Below are 18,350 nucleotides of genomic sequence, written 5' to 3' on the forward strand. Positions count from 1 at the left end.
TGTTGCCTGGTTTGGAGTGTATTGAGCTATAACGAGAGGTTGAACAAACTTGGATCACTTTTGTAAGACTGTCAGAGGCTGAGGGGCTGATAGAAATATATAACATTATGAAATGCCAAATACTAGGGGCATTGGTTTAAGTGAAGCAAAGAAAGTTTAAAGGAGATGCACAAGGCATGTTTTTACACAGAAGGTGATGGGTACCTAGAACTTGTTACCAGGGGAGATGGTAAAAGCAAGTTTGATAACGAGGTCTAAGAGGCATTTAGACAGACATGGGAACAGACGAATGGGGAGATATGAACAGTGTGCAAGAAGATGGGATTACTTTAGAATGGTATCTTGATCAGTGTAGACATGATGGGCCGAAGGGCCTGTTCTTGTGCTGTACTGTCCTGTGTTCTGTGTTCTACGTTCTATGATGTTGCAAGTGGTCATTTATGGTAATTTGTCCCATTTTGTTAAAAGCACTTGAGTCAATTCTTACGTGCATTCTGCATTTCTTGCTTTTAATTACGTCACATATTGCAACACACTTCGTCCTTTACAGAACACTCAATTCTATTTAATAGAACACACTCTGGACAGTTCTGCCACTCTGCAGCAAGATCTTTGTTCATGCCTCCAAACATTATAGAAGCCTCTGAATGAGCTTGCTTGTGTCTAAAAAGTTAGATGGTCAAGAAAATTATACTTTCAGGTTACTTACAGGATACATCAATCACTGTCTGAGAAGGTATGTTAATTTTAATCAGAAGTTTAATTTAACTGATTTTGTAAAAAAAAGAATATTTGTGTTTATCTTTGTTTGATTCCTGTTTTATATTGTAATTGTGACTGAGCATTCAATAGGAAAGTAAATAAAATCATGCCCATATCGTCTCTAAACCCTTATTCATACACTTATCCAGATGCCTATTAAATGTTGTAATTGTACCGGTTTCCACCAATTCCTCCGGTAGCTCATTCCACACACGTAACACTCTCTGCGTGAAAAAGTTGCTCTTAGGTCCCTCTCACCTTAAACCTATGCCCTCTAGTTCTGGAGTCCTCCATTCCAGGGAAATTGTCTATTGTCTATTTACCCCATCTATGCCCCTCAGATTACAACGGGATCTTGATCTGATGGGTCAACAGGCTGAGGAGCAGCAGATGGAGTTTAGATTAGATTAGATTACTTACAGTGTGGAAACAGGCCCTTCGGCCCAACAAGTCCACACTGCCCCGCCGAAGCGTAACCCACCCATACCCCTACATCTACATCTACCCCTTACCTAACACTACGGGCAATTTAGCATGGCCAATTCACCTGGCCTGCACATCTTTGGAGTGTGGGAGGAAACCAGAGCACCCGGAGGAAACCCACGCAGACACGGGGAGAACGTGCAAACTCCACACAGTCAGTCGCCTGAGGCGGGAATTGAACCCGGGTCTCTGGCGCTGTGAGGCAGCAGAGCTAACCACTGTGCCACCGTGCCGCCCACGAATTTAGATAAATGTGAGGTGCTGTATTCTGGAAAGGCAAAAACAGGGCAGGACATGTACACTTAATGGTAAGGTCCTAGGGAGTGTTGCTGAACAAAGAGATCTTGGAGTGCAGGTTCATAGCTCCTTGAAAGTGGAGTCACAGGTAGATAGGATAGTGAAGAAGGCGTTTGGTATGCTTTCCTTTATTGGTCAGTGTATTGAGTACAGGAGTTGGGGGGGTCATATTGCGGCTGTACAGGACATTGGTTAGGCCACTGTTGGAATATTGCGTGCAATTCTGGTCTCCTTCCTATCGGAAAGATGTTGTGAAACTTGAAAGGGTTCAGAAACGATTTACAAGGATGTTGCCAGTGCTGGAGGATCTGAGCTACAGGGAGAGGCTGAACAGGCTGAGGCTGTTTTCCCTGGAGTGTCGGAGCCTGAGGGGTGACCTTATAGAGGTTTACAAAATTTTGAGGGGCATGGATAGGGTAAATAGACAAAGTCTTTTCCCTGGGGTCGGGGAGTCCAGAACTTGAGGGCATAGGTTTAGGGTGAGAGGGGAAAGATATAAAAGAGACCTAAGGGGCAACTTTTTCACACAGAGGGTGGTACGTGTATGGAATGAGCTGCCAGAGGATGTGGTGGAGGCTGGTACAATTGCAATATTTAAGAGGTATTTGGATGGGTATATAAATAGGAAGGGTTTAGAGGGATATGGGCCGGGTGCTGGCAGGTGGGACTAGATTGGGTTGGGATATCTGGTCGGCATGGACGGGTTGGACCGAAGGGTCTGTTTCCATCTGTATCTCTATGACTCTATGGTGTCTTCCACTGTGAAAACCAATGCAAAGTCCCTCTGCCATTTCTTTGTTCCCCATTATTGCTTCTGTATCCTCACTTTCCCAGCCTGCCTCTTACCTTTTATAACCTTGGCTTTCATTAACAGGAGGCTTGAGTTTAAGAACCACGAGGTTTTGCTGCAGCTCTCTAAAACCCTGGTTAGACCACACTTGGAATATTGTGTCCAATTCTGGTCACCTCATTATGGGAAGGATGTAGATGCTTTAGAGAGGATGCAGAGGAGATTTACCAGAGTGCTACCTGGATTGGACAGCTTGTCTTATCACAAGAGGTTGAGTGAGCTAGGGCTTTTCACACTATTTTGCACCTTCTCTAGTAGGTACATCCACAAACTGAATCAGAAAATTGTCTTGTACACACTGAAGAAATTCCTCTCCATCTAAACCTTTAACACTATGACAGTCCCAGTCGATGTTTGGAAAGTTAAAATCCCCTACCATAACTATCCTATTGTTCTTACAGTTAGCTGAGATCTCCTTACAAGTTTGTTTCTCAATTTCCCTCTGACTATTGGGGGGGTCTATAATACAATCCTAATAAGGTGATCATCCCTTTCTTATTTCTCACTTCCACCCAAATAACTTCCCTGGATGTACTTCCGGGAATATTCTCCCTCAGCACAGCTGTGATGCTATCCCTTATCAAAAATGCCACTCCCCCTCCTCTCTTGCCTCCCTTTCTATCCTTCCTGTAGCATTTGTATCCTGGAACATTAAGCTGCCAGTCCTGCCCATCCCTGAGCCATGTTTCTGTAATTGCTGTGATATCCCAGTCGCATGTTCCTAACCATGCCCTGAGTTCATCTGCCTTCCCTGTTAGGTCCCTTGCATTGAAATAAATGCAGTTTAATTTATTAATCCTACCTTGTCCCTGCCTGCCCTGACTGTTTGACTCAATTCTGTTCCCAGCTGTACCTGTCTCAGATCGATCTCTTTCCTCACTATCTCCCTGGGTCCCACCCCCCCACCTTACGAGTTTAAATCCTCCCAAGTAGTTCTAGCAAATCTCCTTGCCAATATATTAGTCCCCTTCCAATTTAGGTGCAATATGTCCTTCTTGTACAGGTCACTTCTACCCCAAAAGAGATTCCAATGATCCAAAAATGTGAATCCTTCTTCCATATACCAGCTCCTCAGCCATGTATTCATCTGCTCTATCCTCTTATTCCTGCCCTCACTAGCTCGTAGCACTGGGAGTAATCCAGATATTACTACACTTGAGGACTCCTTTTTAAATTTCTGCCTAACTCTCTGTAATCTCCCTTCAGAGTCTCAACCTTTTCCCTTCCAATGTTGTTGGTTCCAATGTGGACAATGACCTCCTGCTGGCCCCTCTCCCCCGTGAGAACATTCCGCACCCACTCTGAGACATCCTTGATCCTGGCACCAGGGAAACAACACACCATTCTGCTTTTTCTCTGCTGGCCACAGAAACATCTGTCTGTACCTCTGATTACAGAATCCCCTAACACAATTGATCTCTTGGAAGCTGACGTACCCCTCATTGTATTAGGGCTCGTCTCAACACCAGAAACTTGGCTGTTCGTGCTACGTTCCCCTGAGAATCCATCACCCCCTACATTTTCCAAAACAGCATACCCGTATGAAATGGGTATATCCACAAAAGACTCCTGCACTAGCTGCCTACCTCTCTTACCCTTCCTGGACTTAACCCATCTATGTGACTGTATCTGAGACTCTCCCCCCTTCCTATAACTGCCATCCATCTCATACGATTGCTGTTGCAAATTCCTCATCACTTCTATCTGTCTCTTCAACTCTATCTGATAAGGTTTGCATCCAACAGCATTTATGGCAGATATAATCCACAGTAACCCTTAAATTCTCTTTAAATCCCCACATCTGACAAGAAGTACATATCACTGCAAAGGCCATTTTTGCTCCTTCACAATCTACAGACCCAGAAAATAACACCGTCTTATTCCTCTACAAACACTGCCCCAGGTTAAATTAATAGCTATGACTTATATTTTAAGTTTAATCAAGAAACTTATCTCCAAAAACATATAATCAAGAAAGAATCCACTATACTCACTACTGCAGCCTTTCTCTTGGACAGACTTAAAACAACAATTAACTTACCTGATTCTGTTCTGTGAACTTCACCCAACAGTTCCTCCAAGATTAGCTGTGAATTTCACTGTTTGTTAATTTTCCCAGATGCACTCCGATGTCCAGCGATACACGAATTCAAACAGCAAAGGCGGTAACTGTGCAGGTTCTCTCTCTCTCTCTCTCTCTCTCTCTCCTGCACTGTCCCCACCATGTGCTTCCTTTGTCTGCTCTTCTCCCTTTTAAACTGCTGTTGTTTGACTTTTCTTTTCCAAAGTTCCAAAACAATGCAACAGCATATAAGACAGTAATTGCTGCTCCTGGAATTCGAGAAAATCCCCTCCAACACCTTAAATACCTCAAAAAAAGGAGCAGCTCTTACAGCAGAAATTTTTCCTGTCCTCCATCTTGGATTACCTTATCCAGACCAGAAACCATTTGTTCACTGCCACTCTCTGTTTCCAATTATTCATCTGATTTCTGATCAGTTCTAATTCCTTACCTTTTAATATGTGAGCTTAATTTTTTTGCTGACAAGTCCACATGGCACTTTATCAAACATCGTTTGGAAGCCTAAATATACCATCATCTATATTCATTACTCAGAGTAGGTATCTCTGTTACCATAACAACCTGTGAGAGTTCATAGTTCACAGAGAGGTATTGATAGGTTAAGTAAATGGTCAAAATGCTGGCAAATGGAAGATAATTGTGAAAATTTGAATCATAAATCATAGAATCCCTGCAGTGTGGAAAGAGGCCATTTAGTCCATCAAGTCTGCACCGACCCTCTGGAAAGGATCCTATCTAGATCAAACCCCAATACAATACCTGTAATCCCGCATTTTACGACGGTTAACCCGCCTAACCTGCTCTTCCCTAGACACTACGGGGCAATTTAGCATGACCAATCTACCTTACCTGCTCATCTTTGGACTGTGGGAGGAAACTGGGACACCCAGAAGAAACTCATACAAACATTGGGAGAACTCGAGATTGTTGTTCATTTTGGAAAGGTGAACAAAAGAACAGGATATTATTTAAATGGAGAAAAACTGCAGAAAGCTGAAATGCAAAGGGCATCATTTATATGAATGATTTGGATGTGAACATAGAAGGTATAGTTAGTAAATTTGCAGATGACACCAAAATTGGAGGGGTAGTGGACAGCGAAGAAAGTTACCTCAGAGTACAACAGGATCTTGATCAGATGGGCCCTTGGCCCAAGGAGTTGTACATGGAATTTAATTTAGATAAATGTGAGGTGCTGCATTTTGGAAAGGCAAGTCAAGGCAGAACTTATACACTTAATGGTAAGGTCCTGGGGAAATTTTGTTGAATAGAGACCTTGAAAGCAGAGTCGCAGGTAGATAGGATAGTGAAGAAGGCGTTTCCTTTATTGGTCAGAGCATTGAGTAAAGGAGTTGGAAGGTCATATTGCAGCTGGACAGGACATTAATTAGGCCATGTTTGGAATATTGCATACAGTTCTGGTCTCCCTGCTATTGGAAGGATGCTGTGAAAATTGAAAGGGTTCAGAAAAGATTTACAATGCTGTTGCCAGGGCTGGAGTGTTTGAATTATAGGGAGAGGCTGAATAGGCTGGGGCTGTTTTCCCTGGAGCGTGGGAGGCTGAGGGGTGACCTTATAAGAGGTTTATAAAATCATGAGGGGCATGGATAGAGTGAATAGATAAGGCATTTTCCCAGGGGTGGGTGAGTCCACAACTAGAGGGCATAGGTTTAGGGTGAGGGAAAAAGATTTAAAAGAGATCTAAGGGGCAACTGTTTCACACAGAGGGTGGTGCGTGTATGGAATGAACTGCCAGAGGAAATGGTGGCAGCTGGTACAATTACAACATTTAAAAGGCATCTGGATGGGTATATGAATAAGAAGGGTTAAGAAGGATATGGGCCAAGAGCTGGCAAATGGGACTAGATTAATTTAGGATATTTGGTTGGCATGGATGGGTTGGGCCAGAGGGTCTGTTTCTGTGCTGTACATCTCTATGGCTCTTACGACTCTATGACTTGTATACGAGGCACAGAAAGCTCACATATGGGAGCAGCAGGTAATCAGGAAGGCTAATGGAATGTTGGCCCTTATTTCAAGGGGGTTGGAGTAAAAGAGTAGGGAAGTCTTACTGTAACAGTACGTCACTTCGCCTGAGGAAGCTGCAGCACTCCAAAAGCTTGGATTTCAAATAAACATAGAACATAGAACATAGAAGAATACAGCGCAGTACAGGCCCTTCGGCCCTCGATGTTGCGCCGATCAAAGCCCACCTAACCTACACTAACCCACTATCCTCCATATACCTATCCAATGCCCGCTTAAATACCCATAAAGAGGGAGAGTCCACTACTGCTACTGGCAGGGCATTCCATGAACTTACGACTCGCTGAGTGAAGAACCTACCCCTAACATCAGTCCTATATCTACCCCCCCTTAATTTAAAGCTATGCCCCCTTGTAATAGCTGACTCCATACGTGGAAAAAGGTTCTCACTGTCAACCCTATCTAACCCCCTAATCATCTTGTACACCTCTATCAAATCACCCCTAAACCTTCTTTTCTCCAATGAAAACAACCCCAAGTGCCTCAGCCTTTCCTCATAGGATCTTCCTACCATACCAGGCAACATCCTGGTAAACCTCCTCTGCACCCGTTCCAGTGCCTCCACATCCTTCCTATAGTATGGCGACCAAAACTGCACACAATATTCCAGATGCGGCCGCACCAGAGTCTTATACAACTGCAGCATGACCTCAGGACTCCGGAACTCAATTCCTCTACCAATAAAAGCCAGTACGCCATATGCCTTCTTCACCGCACTATTTACCTGGGTGGCAACTTTCAGAGATCTGTGTACATGGACACCAAGATCCCTCTGCTCTTCCACACTACCAAGTAGTCTACCATTAGCCCAGTAATCCATCTTTTTATTACTCTTACCAAGGTGAATCACTTCACACTTAGCTACATTGAACCTTTTGGACTATAACCTGCTGCCGTGTGACTTCTGACTTTGTAAGTGTCCAAGGTGTGGTAAGACCACATCTGGAGTACTGTGAGTAGTTTTAGTCCCCATATTTATGGTAAGGTATTATTGCACTGGAGGCAGTTCACAAAAGGTTTAGTAGGATGATCCCTAGTTTAGACAGGGATATATATCACTATATATATATAACTAGACTATTAACCCAGAGTCCAGGTAATATCCCAGGGACCCATGTTCAAATCCTGCATGGCAGATGGTGGGAATTGAATCCAATAAAAAGCTGGGATAAGAAGTCTAATGATAACCTTGAAACTGTTGCCGATTTTCTGAAAAGACCCATCTGGTTGAATAATGCCCTTTTGGAAGGAAATCTACCATGATTATCTTGTCTGGCCTACATGTAACTCCAGACCCATATCAACGTGGTTGATTCTTAACTGCCCTCTGGGCAATTAGGAATGGGCAACAAATACTGACTGAGCCAGCAACATCCATATCCCGTGAATGAATAAAAAATGGCGAAGCAAAGATCTGATAGAATATTTCAAAACCTTCGAAATAGATGTGGGGATAGGAAGAAACTGTCCTGATTTTAAAAGTATCAATAAGGTAGAAGATACAGATTTAAAGTAATTTGCAAATGTAACAAATGTGATGTGACAAATATCTTTTTCACACAATGAGATTTTCTGGTTTAGAATGCACTCCTTGGAAATGTGGTGGAGATGGAGACAATTGAGGTATTCAGTAGGGTTTCAATGATTATTTGAAGAGAGCAACATGAAAGGGTACAGGGAAAAGACAAGGGTTTGACACTAAGTCATAATGATCCTTTGAGGCATGCTGGGATGAATGGCTTCCTCTGTTGCATCACTTCAGTGATTCTGTGACTGATACCATATGGCACAGGCAGAACATGCTCAAACTCAAAGGAACATAGACCATAGAACAATACAGCGCAGAACAGGCCCTTCAGCCCTCGATGTTGTGCCAACCTGTGAACTAATCTAAGCCATCCCCTTATACTACCCCATCATCATCCATATGCTTATCCAAGAATTGTTTAAATGTCCCTAATATGGCTGAGTTAACTACATTGGCAGGTAGGACATTCCATGCCCCTACAAGGCTCTGAGTGAAGAACCTGCCTCTGATATCTATCTTAAATCTATTACCCCTCAATTTGCAGATATGCTCCCTCATACAAGCTGACATCATCATCTGAGGAAAAAGACTCTCACTGTCCACCCTGTCTAATCCTGTAATCATCTTGTATGTCTCTATTAAATTGCCTTTTAGCCTTCTTCTCTCCAATGAGAACAGACCCAAGTCCCTCAGACTTTCCTCATAAGACCTTTCCTCCAGACCAGGCAACATCCTGGTAAATCTCCTCTGCAGCTTTTCCAATGCTTCCATATCCTTCCTGTAATGGGATGACCAGAACTGTACACATATTCCAAGTGCAGCCGCACCAGCATTTTGTAAAGTTGCAGCATGACATCATGGCTCCAGAACTCAATCCCTCTCCCAATAAAACCTATCACACCGTATGCCTTCTTAACAGCACTATCAATCCGGGTGGCAACTTTCAGGGATCTATATACATGGACAACAGGATCCCTCTGCACATCCACATGATCAAGAATCTTTCCACTGTCCCAGTATTCTGCCTTCCTGTTATTCTTCGCAAAGTGAATCACCTCATATCTATCTGCATTGAACTCCATTGGCCACCTCTCGCCCATTTCTGCAGTTTATCCAAGTTCCCCTGCAACCTGCAACATTCTTCCATATTGTCCACTACTCCACCGACTTTAGTGTCATCTACAAATTTACTAACCCATCTACCTATGCCTGCGTCTAAGTCATTTATAAAAATGACAAACAGCAGTGGTCCTAAAACAGATCCTTGTGACACACCACTAGTAACCAGACTCCAGGCTGAATATTTTCCATCAACCACCACTTGCTGCCTTCTTTCAGAAAGCCAGTTTCTAATCCAAACTGCTAAATCACCCTCAATCCCATGCCTCTGCATTTTCTCCATCAACCTACCATGTGGAACCTTATCAAAGGCATTACCGAAGTCCATGTACACCACGTCAACTGCCCTACCCTCATCTACATGCTTGGTCACCTTCTCAGAAAACTCAATGAGGTTTGTGAGTCATGACGAAACCTTGACGAAACCATGTTGACTATTTCCAATCAAACTGTTGCTTGCTAGATGGTTATAAACCCTATCTCTTAAACTTTCTAAAACTTTTCCTGCAACAGAAGTAAGGCTCACTGGTCTATAATTACCTGGGTCATCTCTACTGCCCTTCTTGAACAAGGGCACAACATTTGCAATCCTCCAGTCCTCTGGTACTAAACCTGTAGACAATGATGACTCAAAGATCAAGGCCAAAGGCTCCGTTAACTCCTCCCTAGCTTCCCAGAGGATCCTTGGATAAATCCCATCCGGGCCAGGGGACTTATCTACTTTCACACATTCTAAAATTGATAACACCTTCTCCTTAGTAACCTCAATCCTTTCTAGTCTAATAGCCTGTATCTCAGTCTTCTCCTCTACAATATTCTCCTTTTCCTGAGTGAAAACCAATGAGAAATGTTCGTTTAGTACCTCTCCGATCTCTACAGGGTCCACACACAACTTCCCACTTCTGTCTTTGACTGGCTATTCCTACCCTAGTCATCCTTTTATTCCTCACATACCTATAGAAAGCTTTAGGGTTCTCCTTTATTCTACCTGCTAAAGACTGTTCATATCCACTCCTTGCTCTTCTTAAATCCTTCCTAGCTTAGCTGTACCTCTCCATCGCCTCAACTGAACCATCTTGTTTCAACGTCACATAAGCCTCCCTCTTCTGCTTAACAAGAGATACAATTTCTTTAGTAAACTATGGTTCCCTTACCTTATCAATTCCTTCCTGCCTGACAGGGATATACCTATCAAAGACACACAATATCTGTTCCTTAAACCAGCTCCACCTTTCAATTGTCCACATCCCCTACATTTTGCTACACCATTCTAATGAATACTAATGAAAAACTCCACAGAGGGTTGGTATCCATCACCAAGACATCCTTTATTTCCTGATGAACAATTCCTGACTTTAGTACAGACTCTTCACAGTCAGCTCTTAGAATGTCAGTATCTCTGACACTCCCCTTTTTATATGCCAGCCAGGGTCCCTGACTGAATCAGATTAAAAGCCCTAAGCAGGGAACTAATTTGAGTTAATTCGATTTTTGATTTGATTTCTTATTGTTACATGCACCTCGGTAGAGTATTGTGTGCAGTACTGGTCTTCTTCTCTGAAGAAAGACATCCTGGCTCAGGAAACTGTGCAACAAACATTTACCAGGCTGATTCCTAGGACAACAAGATTTACGGATGAGGAGAGGTTGAATTGATTGAAACTTTATTTGCTGGAGATCAGTGGTGGATCTCATAGAAACCTATAAAATGTTAACAGGATTGGACAGGGTAGATGCAGGAAAGATGTTCCAATAACTGGGAAGTCAAGACCCAGGGGTCACAGTCTAAGGATTTAGAATCGGCTGAGATGAGGGATTTGCTATCACAAAAATTTGATTTGGAGATGCCGGTGCTGGACTGGGGTGTACCAAGTTAAAAAATCACATAACACCAGGTTATGGTCCAACAGGGTTAATTGGAAGCACTGCTCCTTCATCAGGTGGTTGTGTGACACAATGACCTGATGAAGGAGCGATGCTCCGAAAGCTAGTGCTTCCAACTAAACCTGTTGGACTATAACCTGGTGTTGTGTGATTTTTAACAGAAATTTGAACCATCCTCCGCCTTGATGTCTATTCAGTTTACCTGTCCATACCTCTTTGTAGTCTCTTTGTGTCTGACTTACAAGTCACATTGCAACTTAGCTGTATGATGAACTCATGGGAAATGTTTCAATAATATTGTGTTCAATTCTGGTCACCACATTACAGGAAGGATGTGGAGGCTTTGGAGAGGGTGCAGAAGAGGTTCACCAAGATATTGCCTGGATTAAAGCGTATGAGCTATGAGGAGAGGCTAGAAAAACTCAGGTACTTTTCTCCGGAGTGGTGGAGGCTGAGGGGAGACTTGATAGAAGACTGTAAAATTATGATATGTATGAACAGGATTGACAGTTAGAATCTTTTTCCCAAAGTTGAAATGTCTAATACTAGGGTGCATGCATTTTAGATGAGAGGGAGTTCAAAGGAGGTGCGAGGGGCAAGATTTTTATACAGTATGGTAGGAGTCTGGTATGCACTGCCAGGGATGGTGGTGCAGGTGGATATTATAATGGGGTTTAAGGGGCTTTTAGATGAGAACATGAATATGCAAGGAATGGAGGGATATGGATCATGGGCAGACAGAAGGGATTAGTTTAATTTGGCATCATGTTCAGCAGAAAGTGCCAAATGACCTGTTCCTGTGCTGTACGGTTCTATTCAACAGAATTGAGAGTTATGCAGAAAGAGGGGGAGGGGCGTGGGAATGAGGCTGACAGGAAAATGACTTTCAGAGCCACCAGCTTTGAATTTATTGAGTATCATGACAGGCTTGAAGGGCCAAATGGTCGACTCCTGCTCATAAGCCCTTTGTTCCTGTGTGCATTTAGTTTCTCTATGTGTGCCTAGTTACAAAGTTTCTTAAAAGATCATAAATTGGCTTTATTCTGATTCTTCAGTTACAGCTAATTTGCTTTTGGAAAGAGACTTGAGACAAATCGAACAAGCTGTTTGACAATTATGCTGATCATTTAGGATGAATGGCTTTTGCCTGAAACGTCGAGTTTCCTGCTCCTCGGATATTGCCTGACCTGCTGTGCTTTTCCAGCACCACTCCGATCTAAATTATGCTGATCATGCTGAAGTTGATGATGATCGAAACACATTTTCCTGTACTTTCATCAGAAACAAATCAATGAATGCAGCACTGGCTATTATCTATAGATTGTTCTCACTCCCTGATCTTCTTTCTTTCAGAAAATGGACATCAAGCAGTTTGAATTTGGAGATATTGACTTTGGTGATTTATTTGAAAATTATGCAAATAATTATGATGGTTACAATATTGATTCAGACACGTTGCCCTGTACTTCTGTCGTGAATGAGTCAATCAACATAGCTCTGGCTGTTATCTATAGCCTGGTGTGCTTCCTTGCTGTGACAGGCAACGTGATCGTAATGATTGTCCTACTTTATAATCGACGGGCCATAACATCCACAGATATCTACCTGCTTCATCTGACAGTGGCTGATCTGCTCTTTGCCATGACCTTGCCTTTTTGGGCCGTGGATGCCGTATCTGGCTGGGTGTTTGGTAATGCCATGTGTAAAATTATCAGCATGTTGCAGGAGATTAACTTCTACAGTGGGATTTTATTGCTGGCTTGTATCAGTATTGATCGCTATCTGTCCATTGTCTATGCTACACAATCCCACAAACATAAGAGACCATTTATAATTAAGCTGGTTTGTGCTGCTGTTTGGTTGCTGGCTATGGTTCTGTCTTTACCAGTTTTATACAAGGGTAAATATACTCCACCCGGTTCCAACAGACAGATATGTTATGAGATACTTGATGGAGAATCAGCAAAAACGTGGAGAGTGACCACCAGATTTTTGCGGCATTTTATTGGGTTTCTTATCCCTCTGGCTGCCATGGTTTTGTGCTACAGTGTGACAATCCAGAAACTGCGTCAAACGAAGGGATTTCAGAAACATAAAGCCATGAAAGTCATCATCGTGGTGGTGTTGGCTTTTCTCATTTGTTGGTTCCCACACAATATTATGGTGTTCATCGACACACTGATGAGGAGCAAACTCATTGCTGAGACTTGTGACATACACAGTCGCATTGACAGAGCTCTCATTGGAACTCAAAGTTTGGGATTCTTGCACAGCTGCATTAACCCAATCATATATGGGTTTATTGGGGTGAAATTCAGGAGTCATCTGGTTAAACTCTTGGTTACAAAAGGAATCATGAAGCAAAGCAATGATTCACGATATATGAGATCTGCATCGTCTTCCTCAACTGTCATGTAGAATCTTTGTGACATAGCTATTAAACTATCAGCAAGATGGCAACTAAAAAAGAAAAGCAAGAGATGAAAAGGAATGACTGACTTAGCAACTAATTGATTAGCAATACTAATTTTTAAGTTCTTTTTAGAAAATAGGTCAGAATGACAGCCCCTTCATTTGCTGAGTTAAAAATCACACAACCCCAGGTTATACTCCAACAGTTTCAGTACTAGCGCTCAGTACTAGTTTCAGTACTAGTTTCAGTACTAGTTTCAGTACTAGCGCTCAGTACTAGTTTCAGTACTAGTTTCAGTACTAGCGCTCAGTACTAGTTTCAGTACTAGCGCTCAGTACTAGTTTCAGTACTAGTTTCAGTACTAGTTTCAGTACTAGCGCTCAGTACTAGTTTCAGTACTAGCGCTCAGTACTAGTTTCAGTACTAGTTTCAGTACTAGTTTCAGTACTAGCGCTCTTAATCACCTTCACAACCACATGATGAAGTCCAACTCCAGTCCAACACCGGCACCTCCAATGCATTTGTTGAGTTGAAGATTAGTCCATCACTTTGCCTGTCGAGGGCTCACTCCTTGGTATGTGCTGCATTGTTTCTGTCTCTCCACATATGTATAAAGGGTTTGTACTGAAGCTCTAGCTGAGTTAACAAGCAGTTTTTGGATGATATTATCACTTAAGAAATAAAGATTGAATTCCTTCAGTGTGATTCCTTGTTTTCTAAGGCTCTCTGGCCATTCTTTGAGATGGTCATCTTTGCATTATTGTTACCATAATGTTCTGCTTTCTGTATCTCTGAGCACATACATAATGCTGACACTTCTAAACAATAGCTGAAAATGTATTGCTGGAAAAGCGCAGCAGGTCAGGCAGCATCCAAGGAGCAGGAGAATCGACATTTCGGGCATGAGCCCTTCTTCAGGAATGAGGAAGGTGTGCCAAGCAGGCTTAGATAAAAGGTAGGGAGGAGGGACTTGGGGGAGGGCCGTTGGAAATGCGGTAGGTGGAAGGAGGTTAAGGTGAGGGTGATAGGCCAGAGTGGGGGTGGGGGCGGAGGGGTCAGGAAGAAGATTGCAGGTTAGGAAGGTGGTGCTGAGTTCGGGGGTTGGGACTGAGACAAGGTGGGTGGAGGGGAAATGAGGAAACTGGAGAAATCTGAGTTCATCCCTTGTGGTTGGAGGGTTCCTAGGCGGAAGATGAGGCACTCTTCCTCCAGCCGTCATGATGCTATGGTCTGGCAATGGAGGAGTCCAAGAACCTGCATGTCCTTGGTGGAGTGGGAGGGGGAGTTGAAGTGTTGAGCCACGGGGTGGTTGGGTTGGTTGGTCCAGGTGTCTCAGAGGTGTTCTCTGAAACGTTCTGCAAGTAGGCGGCCTGTCTCCCCAATATAGAGAAGGCCACATTAGGTGCAGCGGATGCAGTAAATGATGTGTGTGGAAGTGCAGGTGAATTTGTGGTGGATATGGAAGGATCCCTTGGGACCTTGGAGGGAAGTAAGGGGGGAGGTGTGGGCGCAAGTTTTGCATTTCTTGCGGTTGCAGGGGAAGGTGCTGGGAGTGGAGGTTGGGTTGGTAGGGGGTGTGGACCTGACAAGGGAATCACGGAGGGAGTGGTCTTTTCGGAACGCTGATAGGAGAGGGATGGGGTGTGTTGGAGGGGTGTCCTCGGCAGAGGCTTCACTTTCATTCTCCTACGCTCCCGGATTAACGAGTTCAACACGCGGCGAGACTTCGAACAATTCTTTCGCTGCCTTCGCCTCCGCGCCTACTTCTTCAACCAGGATTCTCGCCCACCCTCTGACGACCCCTCCAACACATCCCATCCACCTGGACACCCCGTGCTGGTCTCTTACCTGCCCTCGACCTCTTCATAGCCAACCGCCTCAACCTCTCCACCCCTCTCGCCCACTCCAACCTCTCGCCCTCGGAATGTGCAGCCCTCCACTCCCTCCACTCCAACCCCAACCTCACTATCAAACCAGCAGACAAGGGAGGCGCGGTAGTAGTTTGGCGCACTGATCTTTATATTGCTGAGGGTAAACGCCAGCTCGCGGACACATCCTCCTACTGCCCCCTTGACAATGACCCCACCTCCCACCACCAAACCATCATCTCCCAGACCATCCATAACCTTATCACCTCAGGGGATCTCCCATCCACCGCCTCCAACCTCATAGTCCCAAAACCCCTCACCGCCCGTTTCTACCTCCTGCCCAAAATCCACAAACCTGACTGCCCCGGCCGACCCATTGTCTCAGCCTGCTCCTGCCCCACCGAACTCATCTCTGCATACCTCGACACGGTCCTGTCCCCCTTAGTCCAAGGACTCCCCACCTACGTTCGGGACACCACCCAAGCCCTCCACCTCCTCCATGATTTTCGCTTCCCCGGTCCCCAACGCCTTATCTTCACCATGGACGTCCAGTCCCTGTACACCTCCATCCCCCATCACGAAGGACTCAAAGCCCTCCGCTTCTTCCTTTCCTGCCGTATCAACCAGTACCCTTCCACTGACACCCTCCTTCGACTGACTGAACTGGTCCTCACTCTGAACAACTTCTCTTTCCAATCCTCCCACTTCCTCCAAACCAAAGGAGTAGCCATGGGCACCCGCATGGGCCCCAGCTATGCCAGCCTCTTCGTAAGATATGTGGAACAGTCCATCTTCCGCAACTACACTGGCACCATCCCCCACCTTTTCCTCCACTACATCGATGACTGTTCGTGCTCCCAGTTCATCCACTTTACCAACACCTTCCACCCTGACCTCAAATTTACCTGGACCATCTCAGACCCCTCCCTCCCCTTCCTAGACCTCTCCATTTCTATCTCGGGCGACCGAATCAATACAGACATTTACTATAAACTGAACGACTCCCACAGCTACCTAGACTACACCTCCTCCCATCCTGCTCCCTGTAAAAACGCCATCCCATATTCCCAATTCCTTCATCTCCGCCACATCTGCTCCCAGGAGGACCAGTTCCAATACCAAACAACCCAGATGGCCTCCTTCTTCAAAGACCACAATTTCCCTCCAGTTGTGATTGACGATGCTCTCCACCGTATATCCTCCACTTCCCGTTCCTCCGCCCTTGAACCCCGCCCCTCCAATCGCCACCAGGACAGAACCCCACTGGTCCTCACCTACCACCCCACCAACCTCCATATACATCGTATCATCCGTTGTCATTCCCGCCACCTCCAAATAGACCCCACCACCAGGGATATATTTCCCTCCCCTCCCCTATCAGCGTTCCAAAAAGACCACTCCCTCCGTGACTCCCTTGTCAGGTCCACACCCCCCCACCAACCTAACCTCCACTTCCGGCACCTTCCCCTGCAACCGCAAGAAATGCAAAACTTGTGCCTACACCTCCCTCATTACTTCCCTCCAAGGCCCCAAGGGATCCTTCCATATCCACCACAAATTCACCTGCACTTCCACACACATCATTTACTGCATCCACTGCACCCGATGTGGCCTCCTCTATATTGGGGAGACAGACCGCCTCCTTGCAGAACGTTTCAGAGAACACCTCTGGGACACCCGGAACAACCAACCCAACCACCCCGTGGCTCAACACTTCAACTCCCCCTTCCACTCCACCAAGGACATGCAGGTTCTTGGACTCCTCCATTGCCAGACCATAGCATCATGATGGCTGGAGGAAGAGCGCCTCATCTTCCGCCTAGGAACCCTCCAACCACAAGGGATGAACTCAGATTTCTCCAGTTTCCTCATTTCCCCTCCACCCACCTTGTCTTAGTCCCAACCCCCGAACTCAGCACCACCTTCTTGACCTGCAATCTTCTTCCTGACCTCTCCGCCCCCACCCCCTCTCCAGCCTATCACCCTCACCTTGACCTCCTTCCACCTATCACATTTCCAACGCCCATCCCCTCAAGTCCCTCCTCCCTACCTTTTATCTTAGCCTGCTTGGCACACCTTCCTCATTCCTGAAGAAGGGCTCATGCCCGAAATGTCGATTCTCCTGCTCCTTGGATGCTGCCTGACCTGCTGCGCTTTTCCAGCAACACATTTTCAGCTCTGATCTCCAGCATCTGCAGTCCTCACTTTCTCCTAGAAGACTTCTAAATAATACCCTTGTTGTTCAGTCACAGTATCATGACAGTAGCTCAATCCTATGGTATAAATATGTAGGCTCTCTTCAACCATTTGCCCAGGATTATTATCTAAAATTAAATCCAGGATCACGCTCTCTCTTGTAAGGCCTTCTCCGTACTAACTTAAAAAGCTATCCTGGGTGCATTTCAAAATTCCACTCCTGCTAAATCTTTCACATAATGACCAGTCCAGATAGTGTTGGAGGCCGACACTTTGCAGTGATATAAACACGGTTAGAGACAAAAAAAAACTTCAGATGCTGGAATCCAAGGTAGACAGGGCAGGAGGCTGGAAGAACACACAGCAAGCCAGCCAGAAACCAGTCCTGAGGAAGGGTTACACCCGAAACATTGACTTCTCCACCTCCTGAACCTTGCTGTGTTCTTCCAGCCTCTTGCTCCTCTACCAGTTAATGTTGGGGCAGATGAAATTTCCTTCTATTACTATCCTATTATTTTTACACTTGCCTGAAAGTTGGCTATATATCTGCTTTTCTATTTCCCTCAGACTGTTAAGGCGCCTATAGTACAGTCAAGATGCCATCATTGACATCATTTGAGAATTTGACAATGATAAATTTTTCCTCCTTGTCCTACTAGACTTGGCTGCAGCCTTTGACAAGTTGGACCTGGGAAACATTTGGGCAACATCCATTTGGGCTAACATGTGGCATGTAACATTTGTGTGACACGAGTGCCAGACAATGACCATTTCCAAGAAGAGAAGATCGAACCATCATCTCTTGACTTTCAATAATATTG

General features: G+C 44.8%; 1 protein-coding gene across 2 annotated transcripts; it reads left to right on the forward strand.

Moving 5' to 3' along the window:
- Window positions 1-616: 616 nt before the first annotated feature.
- On the forward strand, window positions 617-13,750 carry cxcr1 (chemokine (C-X-C motif) receptor 1). Of its 2 annotated transcripts, XM_072578340.1 has the most exons (3): window positions 617-736; window positions 11,380-11,478; window positions 12,406-13,750. In XM_072578340.1, the coding sequence occupies exon 3, from the start codon at window positions 12,409-12,411 to the stop codon at window positions 13,468-13,470; it is 1,062 nt and encodes a 353-aa protein (XP_072434441.1). In that variant the 5' UTR covers window positions 617-736; window positions 11,380-11,478; window positions 12,406-12,408; the 3' UTR covers window positions 13,471-13,750. The 2 variants fall into 2 exon arrangements, with proteins under 2 accessions (XP_072434441.1, XP_072434440.1); XM_072578339.1 differs by lacking the exon at window positions 11,380-11,478.
- The last annotated feature ends 4,600 nt before the right edge of the window (window positions 13,751-18,350 follow it).

Source organism: Chiloscyllium punctatum, chromosome 10 (assembly GCF_047496795.1).
Source record: "Chiloscyllium punctatum isolate Juve2018m chromosome 10, sChiPun1.3, whole genome shotgun sequence".
Taxonomy (NCBI): Eukaryota; Metazoa; Chordata; class Chondrichthyes; order Orectolobiformes; family Hemiscylliidae; genus Chiloscyllium; species Chiloscyllium punctatum.

What these genes read in the sequence shown, in the direction of transcription:
- cxcr1 (XM_072578340.1), top strand. Translation starts at nt 12,409, where the DNA reads ATGGACATCAAGCAGTTTGAATTTGGAGATATTGACTTTGGTGATTTA.